The sequence below is a fragment of the Herpailurus yagouaroundi genome, unplaced genomic scaffold (genome assembly GCF_014898765.1).
Source record: "Herpailurus yagouaroundi ecotype Mexico unplaced genomic scaffold, PumYag 77, whole genome shotgun sequence".
NCBI classification, from domain to species: domain Eukaryota; kingdom Metazoa; phylum Chordata; class Mammalia; order Carnivora; family Felidae; genus Herpailurus; species Herpailurus yagouaroundi.
Window position 1 is genome coordinate 65309517 of NW_024412388.1, and position 21592 is coordinate 65331108.

Consider the following 21592-nt stretch of genomic DNA (forward strand, 5'->3'; position numbering starts at 1 on the left):
ACAAGGAGAAACATTAGCATGATTCTTCTAACAGCTATTTTATGATCCACAATGATCATTGACTATTCCCATAAAATATGTTTCTGTAAATGTTAAGTGCAGTCCCAAAGAAGTTTGTAAACAGAAAGACAGAACTACAAAAAGAATTAGATTGAAAATTTTAACTTCTTTCCTACTTGTAAGTGGCATGTTTCATCGTAATGTCCGATGCTCATATTGTAAGATTCATTTCCCTCTGTTTTTCATTTTCTAAGCTGACCTCTTTGATTCCATTTGACCTCCTCCTGAGTCTCCACACAGTTATGAACTGATCATATTTGGCTATGGTAGTTAAAGTCAACACTGCTGGAAATAAAGTTTTAAAAATATAAGAATGATGTCTTCTGCCCATTTCTTAACTGTGTTATTGGTTTTTTGGATGTTGAGTTTGATAAGTTTGATAAGTTCTTTATAGATTTTGGATACTAACCCTTTATCATTTGCAAATATCTTCCATTCTGTATGCTGCCTTTTAATTTTATTGATTGTTTCCTTCACCGTGCAGAAGCTTTTTATCTTGATGAAGTCCTAGTAGTTCTTGTTGCTTTTGTTTCCCTTGCCTTCTGTGACGTGTCTAGTCTGAGGTCGAAGAGGTTGCTGCCTGTGTTTTCCTGTAGGATTTTGATTGTTTCCTGTCTCACATTTAGGCCTTTAATCCATTTTTAATTTATTTTTGTGTATTTAAAAAAAAATGGTCCAGTTTCATTCTTCTGCATGTCACCATCCAGTTTTCCCAGAACCATTTGTTGAAGAGACTGTTTTTTTCCATTGGATATTCTTTACTGCTTTGTTGAAGATGAGTTGACCACATAGTCGTGGGTCCATTTTTGGGTTTTCTATTCTGTTCCACCAGTGTGTCTGTTTTTGTGCCAGTACCATATTATCTTGATAACTACAGCTTTGTAATATAGCTTGAAATCTGAAATTGTGATGTCTCCAGTTTTGTTTTTTTCAGGATTGCTTTGGCTATTCAGGGTCTTCTGTGGTTCCATACAAATGTTAGGATTGTTTGTTCTAGCTCTGTGAAAAAGGCTGGTGGTATTTTGTTAGGGATTGCATTAAGTACGTAGATTGCTTTGAGTCGTATAGACATTTTAACAGTGTTCTTCCAATCCATGAGGATGGAATGCTTTTCCATTCCTTGTGTCTTCTTCAATATCTTTCATAAGTGTTATATAGTTTTCAGAATACAAATCTTTTATCTTTTTAGGTAGGTTTATTCCTAGATATCTTACTGTTTTTTGGTGCAATTGCAAATGGGATCAATTCCTTGATTTCTTTTTCTGCTGCTTCATTATTGGTGCATAGAAATGCAACAGATTTCTACATATTGATTTTATAACTGTGACTTTGCTGAATTCATGTATTAGTTCTAGCAATTTTTTGGAGGGGTCTTTCGGGTTTTCTACATAGAGTATTATGACGTCTGCAAATAGTGAATAGATACTTTTCCAAAGAAGACATCCATGTGGCTAGCAGACACATGAAAAGATTCTCAACATCACTCATCATAAAAGAAATACAAATCAAAACCATGATGAGACACCACTTCACACCTGTCAGAATGTACAATTAACAACACAAGAAGCAACAGGTGTTGGCGAGGATACAGAGAAAGGGGAACACTCTTTCACTGTTGGTGGGAATGCAAACTGGTGCAACCATACTAGAGAACAGTATTTGATGTTCCTCAAAAAACTAAAAATAGAACTACCCTATATGATCCAGCAATTTGTAAATAATAGATATTTACCCAAAGTATACAAAAATGCAGATTCAAAGGGGTACATGCACCCCAATGGTTATAGCAACATTATCAACAATAGCCAAATGATGGAGAGAACCCAAATGTCCATCAAATTATGAATCAATAAAGAAGCTGTGATATATGTATTATACATATGATATTGTATATCATACATATATATATATATATATATACACACACACTATGTACACACACACACACACACACACACACACACACACACACACGAAATATTACTCGGCCATCAAAAAGAATGCAGTCTTGCCATTTGCAACATTAATGGAGCCAGAATGTACTATGCTAAGTGAAATAAGTCAGAGAAAGACAAATACCATATGATTTCACTCATATGTGGAAATTAAGAAACAAAACAGATGAACATATAGGAAGGGTGGGGGAAAAGAAAGGGAAACAAAATGCAAGAGGCTCTTAATAATAGAGAACAGGGGCGCCTGGGTGGCGCAGTCGGTTAAGCGTCCGACTTCAGCCAGGTCACGATCTCGCGGTCCGTGAGTTCGAGCCCCGCGTCGGGCTCTGGGCTGATGGCTCAGAGCCTGGAGCCTGTTTCTGATTCTGTGTCTCCCTCTCTCTCTGCCCCTCCCCCGTTCATGCTCTGTCTCTCTCTCTGCCCCCCCCAAAAAAAAAATAATAATAATAATAGAGAACAAACTATGGGTTGACAGAAGGAGGTGGGTTGGAGATGGGCTATATGGGTGATGGTATTAAGGAGGGCACTTGTGATGAGCACTGGGTGTTGAATGTAAGTGATGAATCACTGAATTCTACTCCTGAAACCAGTATTGCACTGTATGTGCAAATACTTAAATTTTGAAAATACAGTAAAACATTGGTTTGCAAGCATAATTTGTTCTGGAAATATGCTTATAATCCAAAACACTTGTATATCAAAGCAAATTCCCCCATAAAAAATAATGGAAATTCAGATGATTCATTCCACAACCCAAAAATATACATATAAAAAGGTTACAGTACTGTAATATAAAAGAACATACAAAACATAAAGAAAAATAAACAAATTAACCTGCACTTACTTTGAAAACCTTTGTGGCTGGTCTAAGAGAGACAAGAGAGAGGAGGATTATTGTGTAGGGTGACTTTCACTGTCACTCATGGATGTTGACTACAGTACAGTATTAATTAAGTCTTATAATATTCTGTATTTAATGTAATTGGCAACAAGGCAGCAAAGGAAAGGGTCTATATCTGCAGGCAATCTGATCTAGAATGAAGCATAGCATTTCTAAGCTTACTCTTGTATGAAAAAGCAAAGGACTGTCCGTACATGCTTTGAGGTGACAAAAATACACTAGTGCCAGTTGTGGGTACCTTCCAATGTTCTGAAAAATCACTGATTGATTTTTACACCATGGTCTGAGAGGGCGTATCCCACAGAGAGAGAGAGAGAGAAGAACCACTGGCTCAGTTGTGATGATGTGACACTTGGCATCACATACTATTCATATTGCAAGACATGGCTCATTTATCAAGTTAAAGTTTATTAGAAATGTTTGCTCGTCTTGTGGAACACTCGCAGAATAAGTTAACTCACAATCCAGGGTTTTACTGTAATAAAAGCAGAAGAAGGAAACATCTCAACTACAGAGAAAGGAAAAAAAAGAAAGAAAAATAAATAAAAGGAATTAGAAAGAGCCTGATCTTCCCAGGGCCTAAATTAGCCTCTAGTCACACATCTGGTGCTTAGGCAGCACAGCGGTTTTTTCAGGCTTCCAGGGTGCCACTTAGGGCTCTGCAGCAGGAGACACTTGAGCACGGGAGAGAATGGAGCCTGTAATTAGAAAAGGTACCAAATGTCACATGAGGCTGAAATTTGACTTCTGAGACTCTTAACTAGCTTCTTTAGTTTGGAAGCTTTCTTGGCAGAGGTTTAAATCTTTATCCCACCACCTTGTAGTTGTATAAAACCTCAAATTGCTGGAATGCTGGGAGAGAGAGAAAGAAGGGGAAAACAGGAAGGGAAAACAGTATTTTAATTCATCGAGTTTTCTGGTTAATTCAGTTTGGCAAGTATTTGTTGTCTATCTGTGGGGCTCAGAGCCTTGTGAGGTGCAATGGAGAAAAAATAGGAACTGCACAATGTGATTCTCGTCTATAATGGGTATATCTTGTCTGTTCTCCATTTTCTTCTTTTAATCTTTTTTATTGAGTTCTTTGAAAGTATTTTAGTCTTTATTGGTGTCTTAATAATTACAGGAAAGCTAACATGATCTATTCTTTCCTCCATGCATCTTCAGTGCCCAGCACATACCTGGCACAAAGCAGGTACTCAATAAATCTTTATTGAATTGAATGACATCATGTATGCAGTATAAGAGATTGGATAGAATCCATATTAATTCTAAGACATATTCTAAAATTTGGCTTATTTGACAAAATCCATTATATCAATCTATTTGCTGGGCTACAGAACTCTCTTAGTTAATGTATCATTTAGTAGTATCATCTTTTTTTAATTTTTAAAAATTTTTGTAATGTTTCTTTATTTTTGAGAGAGACAGAGTGTGAGCAGGGGAGGGGCAGAGAGAGAGGGAGACACAGAATCCAAAGCAGGCACCAGGCTCTGAGCTGTCAGCACAGAGCCCATCGTGGACCTCAAACTCACAAACCATGAAATCATGACCTGAGCTGAAGTTAGATGCTTAAATGACTGAGCCACCAAGGTGCACCTTAATAAAATATTAAATCCTTTTCACATGTACTAAATAGGGGTTTATGTCAGCTACTTCCATTCATTGAGTATATCTTTTATGTGCTTTCTGCAGCAAGTTCATTTTATTTTATTTTTTTCTAGCTTGAGTTATAGCACCTATAACATTGTGCAAGTTTCCAGTATACAGTGTGATGGTTTGATACGCGTGTATGTTGTGAAATGATTCCCACAATAAGGTTAGTTAACACATCCATCACTTCACATAATTACAGTGTGTGTTTGTGTGTGTGTAGTGAGAAAGTTTAAGATCTACTCTCTTAGCAACTTTCAAATATATAATATTGTTAACTGTGTCATTGTGCTGAATATTAGGTCCCCATAATGTATTCATCTTCTAACTGGAAGTTTGTACCCTTCGACCCACATCTCCCCATTTCCCTTGTGCCTCAGCTCCTGGCAACCATCATTCTACCCTCTGTTTCTATGAGTTTGGCTTTTTTTTTAGATGCCACATGTAGCAACTTAACTTTTTTTTTCAGCAGTTTCAAAAGCATCGCATCATAGTGCCCACAGAGATTAATGAGCAGGATCTTGGCCATTTGCTATCCATTCATAATCTGAACACTGGTCAGTCTGCTCTGAGTTCCACCTGAGCCTACAAAATTTAATAATCAGCTACTATAGCCACAAACCTTTCACTTCAAAAATTGTTCCAGACCCAGTTCCCACCACCAACTTGGATTTTTTATTCTTGGGCCTCCTGTCTCATCATCAGCCTCCTTTATGACTGAAGACCTAGCCTTTCCCCTCTCATGGGTGGCATGGCCTTGTCCACCATCCCCTATGAGATGGCCAAAGCAAGGCTTCTGGAAAGCTGCCTGTCAGTCAGAGGCAGAGCTGCAGCCCTGGCTGGGGTGTAGGGAGAAGGGACTGAGCCAGGCCAGGCCCTGGGTACCAGTCCCTGGAGCTGTGGAGCAGAAGTAGAGCAGCCTCTCCAGACAGCAGCAGGCCAGACATGGACCCATAGCAGAACTCCTCTCTCCAACCCCAAAGAGGCTCTCAGAAAGAGGGTAGGCATACTCTTTCTTTGGTTGCTGAGAAAGGATTGAGTTGGGATGAAAAGGGACACGGATGATAGATGACGTAAGTCCTCTCCTCATACTGAGAGGCAGGGTAGTTTGCAGAAAGACATTTTTGAAGGCTACTATGGAGGGGTGCCTGCATGGCTCTGGCAGTTAAGCGTCCGACTTTGGCTCAGGTCATGATCTCACGGTTCCTGAGTTCAAGCCCACGTCAGGGTTTATGCTGACAGCTCAGAGCCTAGAGCCTGCTCTAGATTCTGTGTCTCCTTTTCTCTCTGCCCCTCCCCACTTGTGCTCTGTCTCTCTCTGTCTCTCAAAAATAAATACATGTAAAAAAATTTTTATAAAAAAAAAGAAAGCTGCTATGGAGGGTATAACTGAAGTCAACAGTAGACAAAGAGGACTATGAAGCAGTAGCCAGTTTCCCTCTGAAATTGGTAACTTGAAGCTAACCCAGGAGAGCTCTGTGAGGAGCTAGGCAGTCTTCTGTCTCTTATAGCCAACTTTGCCTGTCCTTACTCCTTCCAGGGCTCCTGGCTAGCCTGCAGAGAGGGAGGCCCTTCTGTCAACAGCTACAGCCACCTAGTAGCATACACCCATCGCTCAGAGAAGTAAGACTACCAACTGTGCCTGAAAATAGGGACTAGGGAATAAGATCAAGAATGTTTGAGGTATTGCATCTGGACCTAGCATGGCTTGGCTTCTACAGATTCTTAGAGGCCTGTCCCAGGAGTCCTTCTGAAAGCCTTGATTTGTTTTACAAGTGCCCAGCTAAGAAGATGAAGTCTGTCCGTGGAGCTAAGAGCTGATCCTCACAGCCTTGGCAGGTGATGGCGCTCACAGTTTGATAGGCCAGATGTGGATTCAGATCCTGGCTCTACCCCCTGCGTTACCTTGGACAAGTTATTTACTCTCTCCAAGACCCAGGTTTTGAATCTGGTGATAACGATACCCCTTTTATAATAATATTGTAGGGACTTAATGATACAATCATATAAAGAAAGCCCTAACGGTGAATGGCACATAGTAGATGCTAAAAAAATGGTAACTGTACCTGGTACTTTGTTGATTGGCTGTTGATGCGGATGCAGGTTCTGAAAAATGACCTCTGAGCTAATATAATAACAATAATCAAAATTCGCAGTCTCCTTTTCTAAGTCTCTAGAACAAGATAAGTCAGTCATTATTACATTAAGGTTTTGAGTTCAGGAAAAAACTTTTTCTTAAAACACTTCATAAATATTGCAGTAATTTTTTTCTGGAGCCACTTTATCGTGTTGACTTACTCCCGACCAAATTTTCCAGATGCTGTCTATAATCTGAATATCCAGTGAAATACAGATTCCATACAAAAAGCTGAGAAGAGCCTTACTCAGATATCCACGGCTTTCCAGTGTTCTGTACTCATCTTCGCATACCAATCATGTCTGTTTTTAGGTATATCTTCTCACGTTTTCCCCTTATTTCATTCTGTTAAGAAATATGTTCTACACACCCTGGTTCAAGAACCCCGCTCATCAAAAGGGGATTGATTCAGCTTACTCAGAATATTATCCCTGCCCACCCCCCACCAAATCCATGTTGGTGCTTTCCTTTCAGATTTTGTAATTAATTATGAAGCTTCAGAAACACAATTCTGCAGATGATTACCAACTGCCATTACTCCATCGCAGATAACTACACATTTCACTCCAGTTACCACAGATCTTTACATTATTACTATTTTAATGCAATATCCAATTTTTGTTGGAGAAAAACAAAATCACTGTGAAGAGGATGCCAACCAATCGGTCATTTAGAGGGAAGTCTCTAAACATATAAAAGAGAAAATTTGAAGTCCAATTATCTGCATGTTGGGGGATCTCCAGCGGCAGACGATGAAAGCCATTGGTGGAGAGCATGCTTAATTGAAATCCTTTGCATGAAACAAGGGAGAAGTAAATAATTCAGGCAATGAGTTTGATGCTCGGAGAATGATACTTAAGGGATGTATAAAACTAAGACAATACTAATAACAGAACCAGTTTGTTTCCTTCTCAAATTTAAGCAGAGAAAAAGTGAGAGGCAGACCTAGACTTAAGGAAAGGTGGAATCCGGAAAGAGAAATTGAACTAGTATTCTCCCTTCGAGTCCATTTAGAGATATTTTGTAAACCTAACATTCCTACCTAGCAGAGCGAAGAATGCAGAAAGCCCTGTCTCCATGGAGAAGATTTGGACAGCCTGTTGCAGCCTGCAAATCAGCGCCAAAAGAAAACAAAACCATAAACTCATTTTTGCCCTTAAAAATGCAAACCGTCACTGCCCCTTTCTCCTCACATGGCAGTGCTTCTACTCCCCCTCCTGTAATTTCTTCCCCTTATGCAGGTATGTTTTGTATGATTTTGAAAGCTGTTCCCACATTTATTATTCAAGTTAAAACATGTGTTTGTGAGTCAACTGGGGAATTTGGTAAGCATCTTATTTTGAAACTTCCAGTTGACCTCCCCAGCCCTCTTAAATTAAATGACCTTAAACAGATTATGCAAGCCCATGTCCTCTGCAAGTCCATTCCCTCAGAATAAGAGTTTTGTTAAGATTGCTAGACAAACGACAGTCACCAAGAAAGATAAAGTTGCCCATCCAATCACAGGATTTCAGAGCTGGGAGCAACGTCAGACAGCATCTGCTGTAGTGGCACACGATTCCATCTGCCCCATGAAGCTCGGTTCTCACCTGTGAGATGTAGATAAACTTTCATTCCATCACCCTCCACCTAGGCTACCCCTGCAGCATTGTCACTTCTGCTCTGCTTTGCATTTTTTTTCAACGTTTATTTATTTTTGGGGGGACAGAGAGAGACAGAGCTGAACGGGGGAGGGGCAGAGAGAGAGGGAGACACAGAATCGGAAACAGGCTCCAGGCTCTGAGCCATCAGCCCAGAGCCTGATGCGGGGCTCGAACTCACGGACCGTGAGATCGTGACCTGGCTGAAGTCGGACGCTTAACAGACTGCGCCACCCAGGCGCCCCTGCTTTGCATTTTAAAGTAAACATCCTAGGTTCTTGCAGCTCAAAACCTTTTTCCTTAAAAAGAAAAAAGAAAGAAAGAAAAATCATCACTACCTGAGTTTCAAAACACTATTTAGAAACTCAAAACCTGATAAGATTAGGGTTTCTCAGCTTTGGCACTATTGACATTCAGACTGGATAATCTTTGTCATGAAGGGGCTGTCCTATGCATTATAAGATATTTTGCAGCATCCCTGGACAGTCGTGTCCCCCTGCCAGTTGTGACCACCAAAAACGTCTCCCAACATTTGTTGCGAGTGGGGGAGAGATGGGTGGACAAAATCTCTCCTGGTTGAAATCCATTAATGTATATAGTTTGTGCAAAAACAAATAAATGTGCAATAAGTAAAATGATGATTTCAAAGCCAGTTTGCCTCTAACCATACATACAACCTCTCTAAACACTGAGCATTACCACTTTGCAAGAGCCTTAGCCAATTAAGTGTCAATTGTTCTGATAGTACTCCATCACAATGCTCTCCAAGGTCTGTATGCCACAATATCTGCTAAAAGAATGGAGGGAAGAGTCCTATGCTAGCCCTGGAGTTGTACAAGTGGGATGTCCCAGAAAATAAAGCAGCCTAAGTTCAATTCTGTGGTCCTGATGCAGAAGTAAATGAGCTTCAGCAGCATCTGCAAAATCCAGAGTTGAGTTGGTTATGTGGGTGTCCTCGTCCTTCTTCATGGTTCCATGTTCATCATCCAAACATTTAGCAGTAGTTAGTTGGAGTCTACCCAGCATGTAGTAGTTACTCAGCAAATATTTGTTGAAGGTTTTTATGGATAGTGTTTTACCTTTTGCAATCTGCCTCTGGGCTGAGACAATCAGGTACATTAGCCTGTGCTAGAACTAAACATAGCTTTGTTCAAATCAGTCAGAGAATGGATATCTCCTGGAAAGTCTCAAAGTCTCTTGTATTCATTATTCCGCAATCCCCAAGTTAAAAAAAAGTGTGTATGTGTGTCCAAAATATAGAAGTGATCAAATAACTGTAAGATATACTCCCTCAGACCTAGGAAGTCAGAGAGAGAGACAAAAACGAACTGCAGGCTGTGTGCTGATGTGTTAAATATATACCATCTCCTTAGTCCTCACAGCAATCCTGTTGTGTAGGTGCTAAGAACAGGGGGGAAATAAGTTGCTCAAAGTCAGACGGCTGCTACAGGGGAAAGCAGAACTTCAAATCCAGCTCTAGCAGAGTTTTAAGCTGTCTGAGCCCAATTTTAAGCCTCCCAGACTCACTTGTGCACCAGGCCTTGGTTGCTTATTGAACGGAGAGCCCTGGCCAGCACTGCCCTGTGTCTCCAACACTGCTGACAACTAGCCATCCTCTTCAGGGTGGAAGGTAGGGCTTCATCAAACCCATCATGGTGGGAGTCTCTACAGAGACAGCACTGAGACCCAACCAGACCAGACCTACAGAGGCTCTGGCTTCTTTCAGCACTTCTAGATTCAGATGCTCTGCCGCTCCGCTCCCTGTGGTGTGGGGATACGTCTTCTCAGTGGCTGCCCCAGGGGCTAGACAGCACACCCAAGAATTAGAGGGTACTTAACTCCTCAGAGGTAAAACTTGGACCAGTGAAATACAGGAAATTGAAAGGACAAGTTCCCCCCCCCCCATCAGACTTGTTCTGAAATGTAGATGGTCCATTTAGTCTTTCTAGAGACCAACCTAGCAGCTCTGTTTTCTTGTGAAGCTGGGGCCAGTCCAGGAATGTACTACCTTACATTTGTTTTTCTTTCCTGTTTGCCTTGTTTTTCTTTTTTCCTCACACTTACTGTCCTGAGGTTACACACACACACACACACACACACACACACACAGCACAAAACCTCTGGTAAAGTGTTAACCTATGTTTTGCTTTAGGCTCTGTTTTCTAGGAATCCCATGCTAAAACACAAATTTATGCTCTTTTATTTATAAAATCACAACACTGCCATCCATTTCTCAAAAGCCTAAGAAAAAATAAAATCCTTCTTTAGTACATGTTCCTCCTTACTGATGATAGCTAACAAATATTTTGAAAATAAAAAAACCATAATACATATGGGTATGAGGAGCAGTGCATCAAGATGGCACTAAATGTGCCTTCATGGTCTCCTCATATCTGCCTAACTACCAGCTGCTTTTCTTATCTTGCTTTTAGATAAAAGGGCTGTGGTAACACTCATTCGAGCAGGGGTGCATTTGTCTTACCACGATGGTATCTGTAGGGTGGAAAGTGTCAGTCATCCGAAGTGCAAATCCTAGCTCAGCTTATTGGCTGTTTGACTTGAGAAAGTCATAATATCTCTGAGTAGATATTTCCTCACCTGTAAAATAGAAAGAAAACTATCTGCCTCACCTTTCCCATGGGCTGATGTGACGTACAGAAAGCACTTTGAAGCACCATTCAGAGGTGCTTTAACTGTAAGGAGAAGTAAGAAAAATAACTTTCTAATTCAGGCTTTTAAAATTTCCCTTGCTAAAAATGATGAAACACTTCAGTAGGAGAATATAAAGGAATAAATCGCTTAGTTTCTTCTTAAATATTTCAAGATACTAATTAAGATTAAAAAGCTAAAGAGCTGAGACCTCTGGCCCAGATAAAATAAAAGAGACTGGATTTTCCCTCCCACTTGAAACAAACGAACAAAGAAAAATTTAAAAATCTTAAAAAGCAATTCTCAAGATACCTTACAACAAGCCACAAGGTGATTCTTTGAGAGAAAGGAAACAAACACGGAAAGCCCTAGGATTGCTCTTACTGTTGGAAGTTTCCGGGCTACTCAGCAGGAAGAAGGAAGCCTTGTGGAGAATGGTGGACCAAATGGGTTGAACAGAGTTGAGAGTCTAAGAGACCAAGGTCAGAGGACAGAGTACCAGACATATGAGCTACACCGAAAGAGAACTCTAGAGATATGATAAGGGTTCCCCTCCAGTATTCAGCAGAGTACTGTGCAGTGTATGCATTTGAGGAAACTACCTGAAGCTGAGAGACAAAACCACCCAAAAGGATTAGCTGGTGCTACAGCAGGCTTGGAATAGTGCCTTTTTCTACCAGCCATTCTGGAAAACCTCTTAATTCACAAGGCAATGGGTAGAGTACTTTGAAGAGTCTTGCCTCCACTGTGGGGAATAATTGTACACTAAACACTGCTCTGGTCCAACCCAATAAGTCTTTCTTTTTTTCAAGTTTTTATTTAAATCCCAGCCAGTTAAAATAGTGCAACACTAGTTTCAGGTGTAGAATTTAGTGATTCATCACTTACATTCATCACCAGATGTTCATCACAAGTGCCCTCCTTAATACCCATCACCTATTTAACCCATCCCCCACCCACCTCCCCTCTGGTAACCATCAGTTTATTCTCTATAGTTAAGAGCCTGTTTCTTGGTTTGCCTCTCTTTTTTCCCCCCTGTGTTCATTTGTTTTGTTTCTTAACTTCCATGTATGAGTGAAATAGTAAGTATTTGTCTTTCTCTGACCGACTTACTTCACTTAGCTTAAGATTCTCTAGCTCTATCTACGTCATTGCAAATGGCAAAATTTCATTCTTTTTTATGGCTGAGTTATATATATATATATAATTTAATTTATGTATAATTTATATATAATTTCTTTATTCATCAGTCAGTGGACATTTGGGCCCTTTCCACAATTTGGCTATTGTTGATAATGCTGCTATAAACATCAGGATGCCTTTGTCCCTTTGAATCAGTATATTTGGATAAATATCTTTGGATAAATATCTAATAGTGCAATTTCTGGGTCACAGGGTAGTTCTATTTTTAACTTTTTGAGGAACTTCCAAACTGTGTTTTAGAATGGCTGCACCAGTTTGTATTCCCACCAACAGTGTAAGAGGGTTCCTCTTTCTCCACATCCTTGCCAACACCTGCTGTTTTCTGTGTTGTTAATTGTAGCCATTCTGACAGGTGTGAGGTGGTATCTCATCATGGTTTTGATTTGTATTTCCCTGATGATGAGTGATGTTGAGCATCTTTTCATGTGTCATTTGGCTATCTGGATGTCTTCTTTGGAAAAATGTCTATTCATGTCTTCTGCCCATTTCATCACTGTATTATTTGCTTTTTGGGTATTGAGTTTGGTAAGTTTTTTTATAGATTTTGGATACTGACCCTTTATCAGATATGTCATTTGCAAATATTGTCTCCCATTCAGTAGGTTGCCTCTTAGTTTTATTGTTTCCTTTGCTATGCAGAAGCTTTTTATTTTGATGAAGTCCTAAAGTTTATTTTTGCTTTTGTTTCCCTTGTCTCAGAAGGCATACTTTGTAAGGAATTGCTATGGCCAGTGTCAAAGAGGTTACTCCCTGTTTTCTGCTCTCAGATTTTGATAGTTTACTGTCTCACATTTATGTCTTTCATCCATTTTGAATTTATTTTTGTGTATGGTATAAGAAAGTAATCTGGTTTCATTCTTTTGCATGTGCTGACCAGTTTTCCCAACACCATTTGTTGAAAAGACTTTTTTCCATTAGATATTCTTTCCTGTTTTGTTGAAGATTTATTGCCCATATAGCTATCAAGCCACTTCTGGGTTTTCTGTTCTGTCCCATTGATCCATGTGTCTGTTTTTGTGCCAGTGTCATACTGTCTTCATCGCTGCATCAGTGTTGTAATATAACTTATAGTCTGGAATTGTGATGCCTCTAGCTTTGCTTTTCTTTTTCAAGACTGCTTTGGCTATTTAGGGTCTTTTGTGGTTCCATGTGAAGTTTAGGATTATTCTAACTCTGAAAAATGCTGGTGGCATTTTGATAGGGATTACATTAAATGTTCAGATTGCTTTGGGCAATCTGGACATTTTAATAATATTTGTTCTTTTAATCCATGAGTGTGGAATGTTTTTCCCTTTCTTTGGGTCATCTTCAGTTTCTTTCATCAGTGTTTTTATAGTTTTCAGAGTGCAGGTCTTTTACCTCTTTGATTAGGTTTATTCCTAGGTATCTTATGCTTTTTGGTGCAGTTGTACGTGGGATTTATTCCTTGGTTTGTTTCTATTTCTGCTGCTTGATTATTGGTGTATAGAAATGCAACAGATTTCTATACATTCATTTTGTATCCTGCAACTATACTGAATTTGTGTATCAGTTCTAGCAAATATTTGGCTAGCCCAATAAATCTTAAAACCAAGATCTGAAAGAATCAAGTTGTTTCCAAGTAACTAAACTGCATTCCAGAACAAAGCTCAAGAATATTTATAGGAATACAAAAATATCTAGCACCCAACACAGTCAAAATGATGATGCCTGGCGTCCAATAAAAATTACCAAGCATGCAAAAAAACAAGAAAAATGCCTCATAATGGTGGGAAAAAATCAATCAGAACTAACTCAGAACTGACACCAGATGTTAGAACCAGCAAAGGACATTAAAAGTTATAATTATATTTTGGCACCTGGGTGGTTCAGTCCAAGTGTCTGATTCTCGGTCTCGGCTCAGGTCATCATCTCAGGGTTCATTAGTTCGAGCCCTACATGGGGGTCTGCGCTGACAGGGTAGAGGCTGCTTGGGATTCTCTGTGTCCCTCTCTCTCTGCCCCTCCCCCACTCACAATCCCTTGCTCTCTCTAAAATAAATAAGTAAACATGTTTTTTTTGTTTTTTTTTTTATTTTTTTTTTCAACGTTTATTTGTTTTTGGGACAGAGAGAGACAGAGCATGAATGGGGGAGGGGCAGAGAGGGAGGGAGACACAGAATTGGAAACAGGCTCCAGGCTCTGAGCCATCAGCCCAGAGCCCGACGCGGGGCTCGAACTCACGAACCGCGAGATCGTGACCTGGCTGAAGTCGGACGCTTAACCGACTGCGCCACCCAGGCGCCCCAAGTAAACATGTTTTTTAAACGGTTATAATTGTATTTTAGATGTTCAAACCTTCAATAGAGACCTTCAAACGTCAATAGAGACATATAATCAATGATTACCCGGTAGGGGGGCAGGAGGAAAGGATTCATTCCCAAGAGGCACAAGGAAACTTTTGGAAGACATAGTTATATTCACTATTTTGATTTTTATGATGGTTTCACAGGTATGCAGACACAGATGTCAAAACTTACCGATCTGAATGTACAGTTTATTATATGTTGATTATAACTCAGTACTAAAGTGTATTTTTAAAAACCATTGCACAACTGGGAAATAGAGAACTTATAAATATAACTGCATTTTTTCAATATTTACATTTTTTGTAAACTTTAAAGAATGGTAAAATGTTTAAATCTGTCATTTTTATTACATCTCAGTCTATGGTGTCTACAGACTACATCTTTTGTGTAGTAGCTATAGTATCTAGTATAGTAACTAAAGTTTGGTTTTGGGGCACGTTCCTTTTTCTTTTTTTTAACAGTACATTAGAAAATCCCCCCCTCCGCTCTTGTTTAGAACTCCGTATTTTCATGAGTTTAAAATTTTTTTTAATCTTTATTAATTTTTGAGAGAGAGAGAGAGAGAGAGAGAGACAGAGTCAGAGCAGGGGAGGGGCAGAGGGAGAGGGAGACACAGAATCTGAAGCAGGCTCCAGGCTCTGAGCTGTCAGCACAGAGCCCGATGCTGGGCTCGAACTCACGAATCATGACCTGAGCCAAAGTTGGATGCTTAATCAACTGAGCCACCCAGGCACCCCTCATGGGTTTCTTAAATGAAAAACAAAAACCTTAAGAGCCAGAAGCCACAAGGTAAATTTCAATTATCATTTTTTTCCAAAGCTTACTTTATAAGTTACGAAAATTCTACACATTTTTCTTAATCATAAATGACTGTAGGGACACCTGGGTGGCTCAGTCTGTTAAGGGGCCAACTTCAACTCAGGTGGTGATCTTGCGGTTTGTGGGTTCGGGCCCTTCATCGGCTCTGTGCTGTCAGCTAGGAGCCTGGAGCCTGCTTTGGATTCTGTGTCTCCCTCTCTCTGCCCCTCTCCTACTCATGCTCTGTCTGTCTCTGTCTCTCAAAAGTGAATAAACATTAAAAAATCTTTAAATAAATAAATGCACGCTGACTCCCTCCTTCTTTGTTTGATATGTGTGGTCTAGACTGAAAAATCCTCCATGAGTCTGTTTAAGACTCAAGGGCTGGGGCGCCTGGGTGGCGCAGTCGGTTAAGCGTCCGACTTCAGCCAGGTCACGATCTCGCGGTCCGTGAGTTCGAGCCCTGCGTCGGGCTCTGGGCTGATGGCTCAGAGCCTGGAGCCTGTTTCCGATTCTGTGTCTCCCTCTCTCTCTGCCCCTTCCCTGTTCATGCTCTGTCTCTCTCTGTCCCAAAAATGAATAAACGTTGAAAAAAAAAATTTAAAAAAAAAAAAAAAAGACTCAAGGGCTTTAGTTCCTGTTGACCTGCTTCATTAGAGATACAGTTATATGATGCTTGCTCATTATATTTGGGAATGAACTAATTTATGCATTCTCTTGTTCCCAACTTGTCTGTCCTGTTTCCCCCAGTTTGATGCTGACCGAAACGAAGATGAGGTGTTCTATGACATCAGTGTGGCAGTTGACAGCAAGTTATTTCCAAACAAAGAAGCTGCAGCAGGTAAGTCACCATGTCCTTTGGGCAACAGTATGGCCTGATCACCTGCCAACTGTCTGGAGCTTTGTAGTAATGTTGGAGCTCAACAATCTGCTGCAAGGTTTTAAGGATGACACCGTTCTCAGAGCTTTACACTCTCTGGTTTGAAAATAAAGGCTAAAACAAAATAGAAAAGAAGGACTATCCATTTGGCCCTTATAGTGAATGCTTGCCTTCCAGTCATTGCACATGTAAATTAGCAAGCAGTCCCAATGTAACACACGACCTGTGTTACTATAATTGAAAAAGTCGAATCTAGCCCACTCTTTGTGCAACAATTAAAAGTTACAACTCCTCCAGGACTCCTTAACTCTGACATGTCTCTGCTGTGCCCCCTGGGAAAAGCCTCCCCTTCTGTCAGATAGCTGCTCCTCTCCCAACCCACAGCTCCTATTTTGGCTCTGTGCCTTCTCTTCCTAAGCATTCACCCCTAGAAGTTCGACCTTGGACAATAGTGCAGGGCAATCACACACCCTTATGTAAGCAGTACTCAAGGTTCTGTCCTTGACCCTTATCTCATTTTCTTTGACTGTCTGATTCTGGTCAACTCATTGTCCCTCATGGTCTCCACTATCAGTACTATGCAGATGACTCTCAAATCTTTGTCTCAGTCCTGAACTTTCTTCTCAGGCCATAAGGACAAAAAAACTTCTGGGCTGTACAGAAAAAGACTAAACGTGACATGAAAAATGTTTACCCATATTTGATTTGAAGCCCCCTAAGAGTAACTTCAAAGAAAGTCAAGGCAGTGATCTTTCTGGGCAGACCCACAGAGCACAGATAACAATGTAAACTCACCTGCCTGGTTTTCCAGTGATACTTATAGTAAGATGGCCTGTTGGAAAGACTGAATATTGAGCAGCATATAAGATCATATAAACCAGAGTGCTACTGCTCTGAAAAATGCTATGGCAGCCATGCTTTGTAAGTCGATATTGTATTTAGAACATTTATTTAGACCTCTAACAACAGATATCTAACCGCTAGGTATTCCATTTGTTAAGACAGTGGAGTGGAGGAGCTGATTTAAGGTGCCCCTTATTTTTATTTTAAAATTTTTAATTCCAGTAGAGTTAACCTACAGGGTTATATTGCTTTCAGTGTGCACATAGTGATTCAACAATTCCGTACATTACTCAGTGCTCATCATGATAAGTGTACTCTTAATCCCCTTCACCTATTTGACCCATCCCCCCACCCACCTCCCCTCTAGTAACCATCAGTTTGTTCTCTATAGTTAAGAGTGTGTTTCTTGGTTCACCTCTTGTTTTTCTTTCTTCATCTCTTTTGTTTCTTAAATTCCTCATATGAATGAAATCACATGTTTGTCTTTTTCTGGCTGACTTATTTTGCTTAGCATAATACTCTCTAGATCCATCCATATTGTTGCAAATGGCAAGATTCATTCTTTTTGTGGCTGAGTAATATTCCATTGTGTATATATACCACATCTTTGTCCATTCATCTGTCGATGGACACTGAGGCTGCTTCCATAATTTGACTATGGGGAAAAATGCTGTAAAAACATAGGGGTGCATATAATCTTTTCCAGTTAGTATTCTTTGGGTAAATACCCAGTAGCGGAATTACTGGATCATAGGGTAATTCTGTTTTTAATTTTTTGAGGAACCGCCACATTGTTTTACACAGTGGCTGCACCAATTTGCATTCCCACCAACAGTGCAAGGGCTCCTTTTTCTCCACGTCTTCTAAGCTGCCCTTTCCTTTAGAACACTTGACACTTTGTGGCTCTCTAGTGGCATTTCTGAAAGGTGGCCTCGTCCTCCAGTGATGCAGCAGTGCTGGCTTTTGTGCTAGTCAGTAAACTGCCTGAGGACAGGTGCCATGTCCTCCAAGTGCACAGTGCCTGCCCCATAGCAGAGGTCACCAGGGACTTCATCTCTCCATCTTTCCTCTCTATACCTCCAAACTTATGAACGAGGAAGGAGTCTGCTCACAGTCTCAACTCCTACTACCTCCCACCCACTCCTCCAAACTCTGAAAGCTGAGTTCTGCTCCAGCTTTAAAATAAGCCTGTTGTATGTATAACAGCCCTTGGTGATGAAGTGATCCTGGGAGGGACCGTGGTAAACTAGAAACACATGATGCCTCCCCTACAGAGGCAGCCCCTCTGAAGCTCCATGTTATTGTTGCTGTTAAGGCATGGACCAGTTGTTGCTGGATCTTTCTCTCTTTCAAGAGTGAATAGAAGACTGCATCTGTAGGTGAAATCTCGAGGCTTGTCAGTGTTGCTGACTCACCCAGTTGAACAGGTCATGTCCATGGCCACTGCTCTGTGAATTGTCAGCCCCCAGGTTTTGTCCCTGTACTCTTCCCTATCCCCTGGACCCTCTTTGCCGAGTCTCAGCTGCCCCACAGACCCCATATCACCTCCATGTGAATGGCTTTCCGTTCTCCTTTAAAATTTTTCAAATCAAAATTCTTGTTTTTTAAGTTTATTTATTTTGAAAGAGAGAGACAGTGCGAGCAGGGGAGAGGCAGACGGACAGGGAGAGAGAGAATCCCAGGTCTGTGCTGACAGCGCAGAACCAGACACGGGGCTCAATGTCACAAACCATGAGATCGTGACCTGAGCTGAGATCAAGAGTTGGACCCTTAACCAGCTGAACCACCCACGTGCCACTTAAGTAAAAATTCTATACATTTAAGATGTGCAACATGATGATTTGGCATGGATATGCACAGAGAAGTGACTACTACAGTTAAGCTAATTAATGTATCTTCTCTTCACATAGTTAACCATTTTCCTCTGTGTAATGGGAACACCCAAAATACATTCTCTTAGCAAATTTCCAGTACTTAATACAGTGTTATTAACTATAGTCATCATGCTATCAACATTACATCCCTAGGCTTATTCATCTTACATATCAGCAATTTTGTACCATTTGGCCAAAATCTCCCCATTTCCCCCACCTTCATGCCATGGTAACCGCTGCTCCACTCTCTGCTTCAATGTATTTGACTTTTTTAGATTCCACGTATAAATGAGATCATGCAGTTTTTCTCTTTTAAGGGAGCCAGGCAAAATTGTCCCTGTCCTCACAGCCCACACCAGTCATCACTCCTCAGGGACACCTTGGGAGTGCAGTCCCTGTTCTTTATCCCCACTCTAGTTGGCAGGGCTTTGTCATTCCTTGTCGGCCTCTTACCTCACCCCTGAATCCTGTTGCTGCCATGGGGATCCTGACAGAATGCAGCTCTGACCACCCTGGCTCCCTGACACAACAATACAAACAAAGCAAAGCAAAACCTTCAATGACTTCCCTGCAGGCTGAGCACCAGTGTCCTTAGCATGACAGATATACCCATAGCTTTGCTGCAGTGGCCTTCCTCCTGCCCTAGCACTGCTTCCCCCATGCCCCACCAGCTTCCTCCAGTCCCTAGAATGTCTCAAACACCTTCCTGCCTCTAGCCATTTGCACTGGTTGCTTGGTATCCCTTCCCCCATGTGCATCCCCTCTCCTATCTCACCCCCTAGCCCCTCCATCACCCTACTTTGCATCACAGTTTAAATGTGATTTTCCTCTGGAGGTATTCTCAGCCCCCATCCCAGACCCGTTTAGACCCTGGCATAATCCCCTAAACTTTTCCTGCAGGCTGTTTATCACAATTATGATTATATAATCATGTATATGATTGTTTGCTACAATTCTGTTCCCCTGGGGCACCTGGGTGGCTCAGTCAGTTAAGCATCTGATGTTGGTTCAGGTCATGATCTCACAGTTCGTGGGTTCAAGACTCGCATCAGGCTCTCTGCTGTCAGTGCAGAGCCCTCTTCAGATCCTCTGTCCCCCTCTCTCCTCTCCCCTGCTCGCGCTCTCGCTCTCTCTCTCTCTCTCTCTCTCTCTCAAAAATAAAAATAAAACAAAAAAATTCTATTTCCTTTATTAGAGTGCAAGACTGTGTGTGGATGGAGAGTATGTGTATTTGTTTGATACCCAGTGTGCATCTCATAGGAGACGGCACAGAAGTGCTTTCTCAACTGGCTGATCACCTCGGCTGGGCTACTCGTCTAAGTGTGTGGACTCACAGCCACACCACGTTTTCTCTGACTCCAGAGCAGAGTGAGCATTTGCTTGCCTCCATGCCGTAGAATGCCGTTCCCCAGACCTGTGCACCCCATCTGCAGCCTCTCCTCGTCCCTAGAGTCCTCCATTCGTACTCTGGCAGAGCCATTCAGAGGCATCACCCAATCCCCGCGGACCTCAGATTGCTTATCTGTAACAAGGGGATAATAAGAGCGCTACCTCAGGATCCTTGTGAAGAGCAAATGGTTTACATGGATAACAGTGTGTGGCTGTCATATTGAAAAGGCTATATATGAGTTAGTGTCTTTGCTGAGGGGTTGAGGCATCACAGGAAGAGACCACATCTTATTCAATACATTTCCCCATTTTCCTAGGTCCACTTCTAATCTCTTTGCCCTCTCTCTTTTCCTTCCTCCCCGGCCTCTGTCATGGAGTAACTGGAAAATCACCCCTGCGCTTCTCACCCAGAACAGTCCCAACACCATATCCCATGAGGAGCTCACTGTCTAGTCACAAATACTGTCAGGATATTTTTCCAAAGAAATGCAATGCTCTTCAAAGGAATGCTAACGGAAACTGTTACTAACACATTCCACGCCTGTTAGAATGAGAGCTGGGCTCTTGGTGCCTGACGCCTGAGGCATTTAGAAGGGATTGAATGTGTGTAGAGTGAATGGAGATCAAGATCTGCAAAAGCAAAATGTAAATGTCCTTTTACTCATTTTTCAGTCATTCAGCATGCATGTATCAAATGCATAGAATTTCTAAATTCTGTTCTTAAATGTAGAGATGAAATACAACCCCACCTAAAGCTGCTTACGGTCTTGCAGGAGAGACAGGACAAGGGAGAAGACTGCTTTCCTCTCAGGGGGTGGGTGATGAGTTAGAGGAGCTCTATCTACAGATGCCCCTCACTGCACAAGAAGTGCTGCCTTGCAGGGACATCCCTTTATTTGGGATTCAGAGTGGGAGGGGGACCTTCCTAAAACTTCAGATTGAAGATCCTCTAGGAGCAGAGAAGTCTGTAACATTGCCCCAGAAAGCAATGTGGATAGCCTTCTGGTTCATCTTCGGCCAGTTTGTATCATCTTCCGTCTTAAATGTAGGGAGACAACCTGCAAATCATCTTTCTGAGGACCATTCTACATCTGAAACTGGTGACACTGAGAGTTCCTTGTGGGATTCTCTTTCAGCTCTGTATCTATAGAAAGAATATTTTTAAATCTGAAAGAAATTGAGAAATTCAAACTAAGGGGGAGTAAAAGCCATACTATCACTTTTTCAGAATGCACTGATTTTGCTGTCCTTTTTGAGTAACAAGATCATTGCAGGTGTTTTATGTGT

The 21592-nt window shown here is 41.2% G+C and overlaps 1 protein-coding gene across 4 annotated transcripts in view; it reads left to right on the forward strand.

Annotated features, from left to right (window-relative positions):
* Nucleotides 1-21592, forward strand: part of AK5 (adenylate kinase 5) — a 262870-nt gene that overhangs the window by 117186 nt on the left and 124092 nt on the right. For all 4 annotated transcript variants that reach the window (XM_040470696.1, XM_040470694.1, XM_040470695.1 and 1 more), the window contains exon 7: nt 16070-16160. In XM_040470696.1, coding sequence (XP_040326630.1) covers nt 16070-16160 — 91 coding nt within the window. The remainder of the gene's footprint in view (nt 1-16069; nt 16161-21592) is intronic.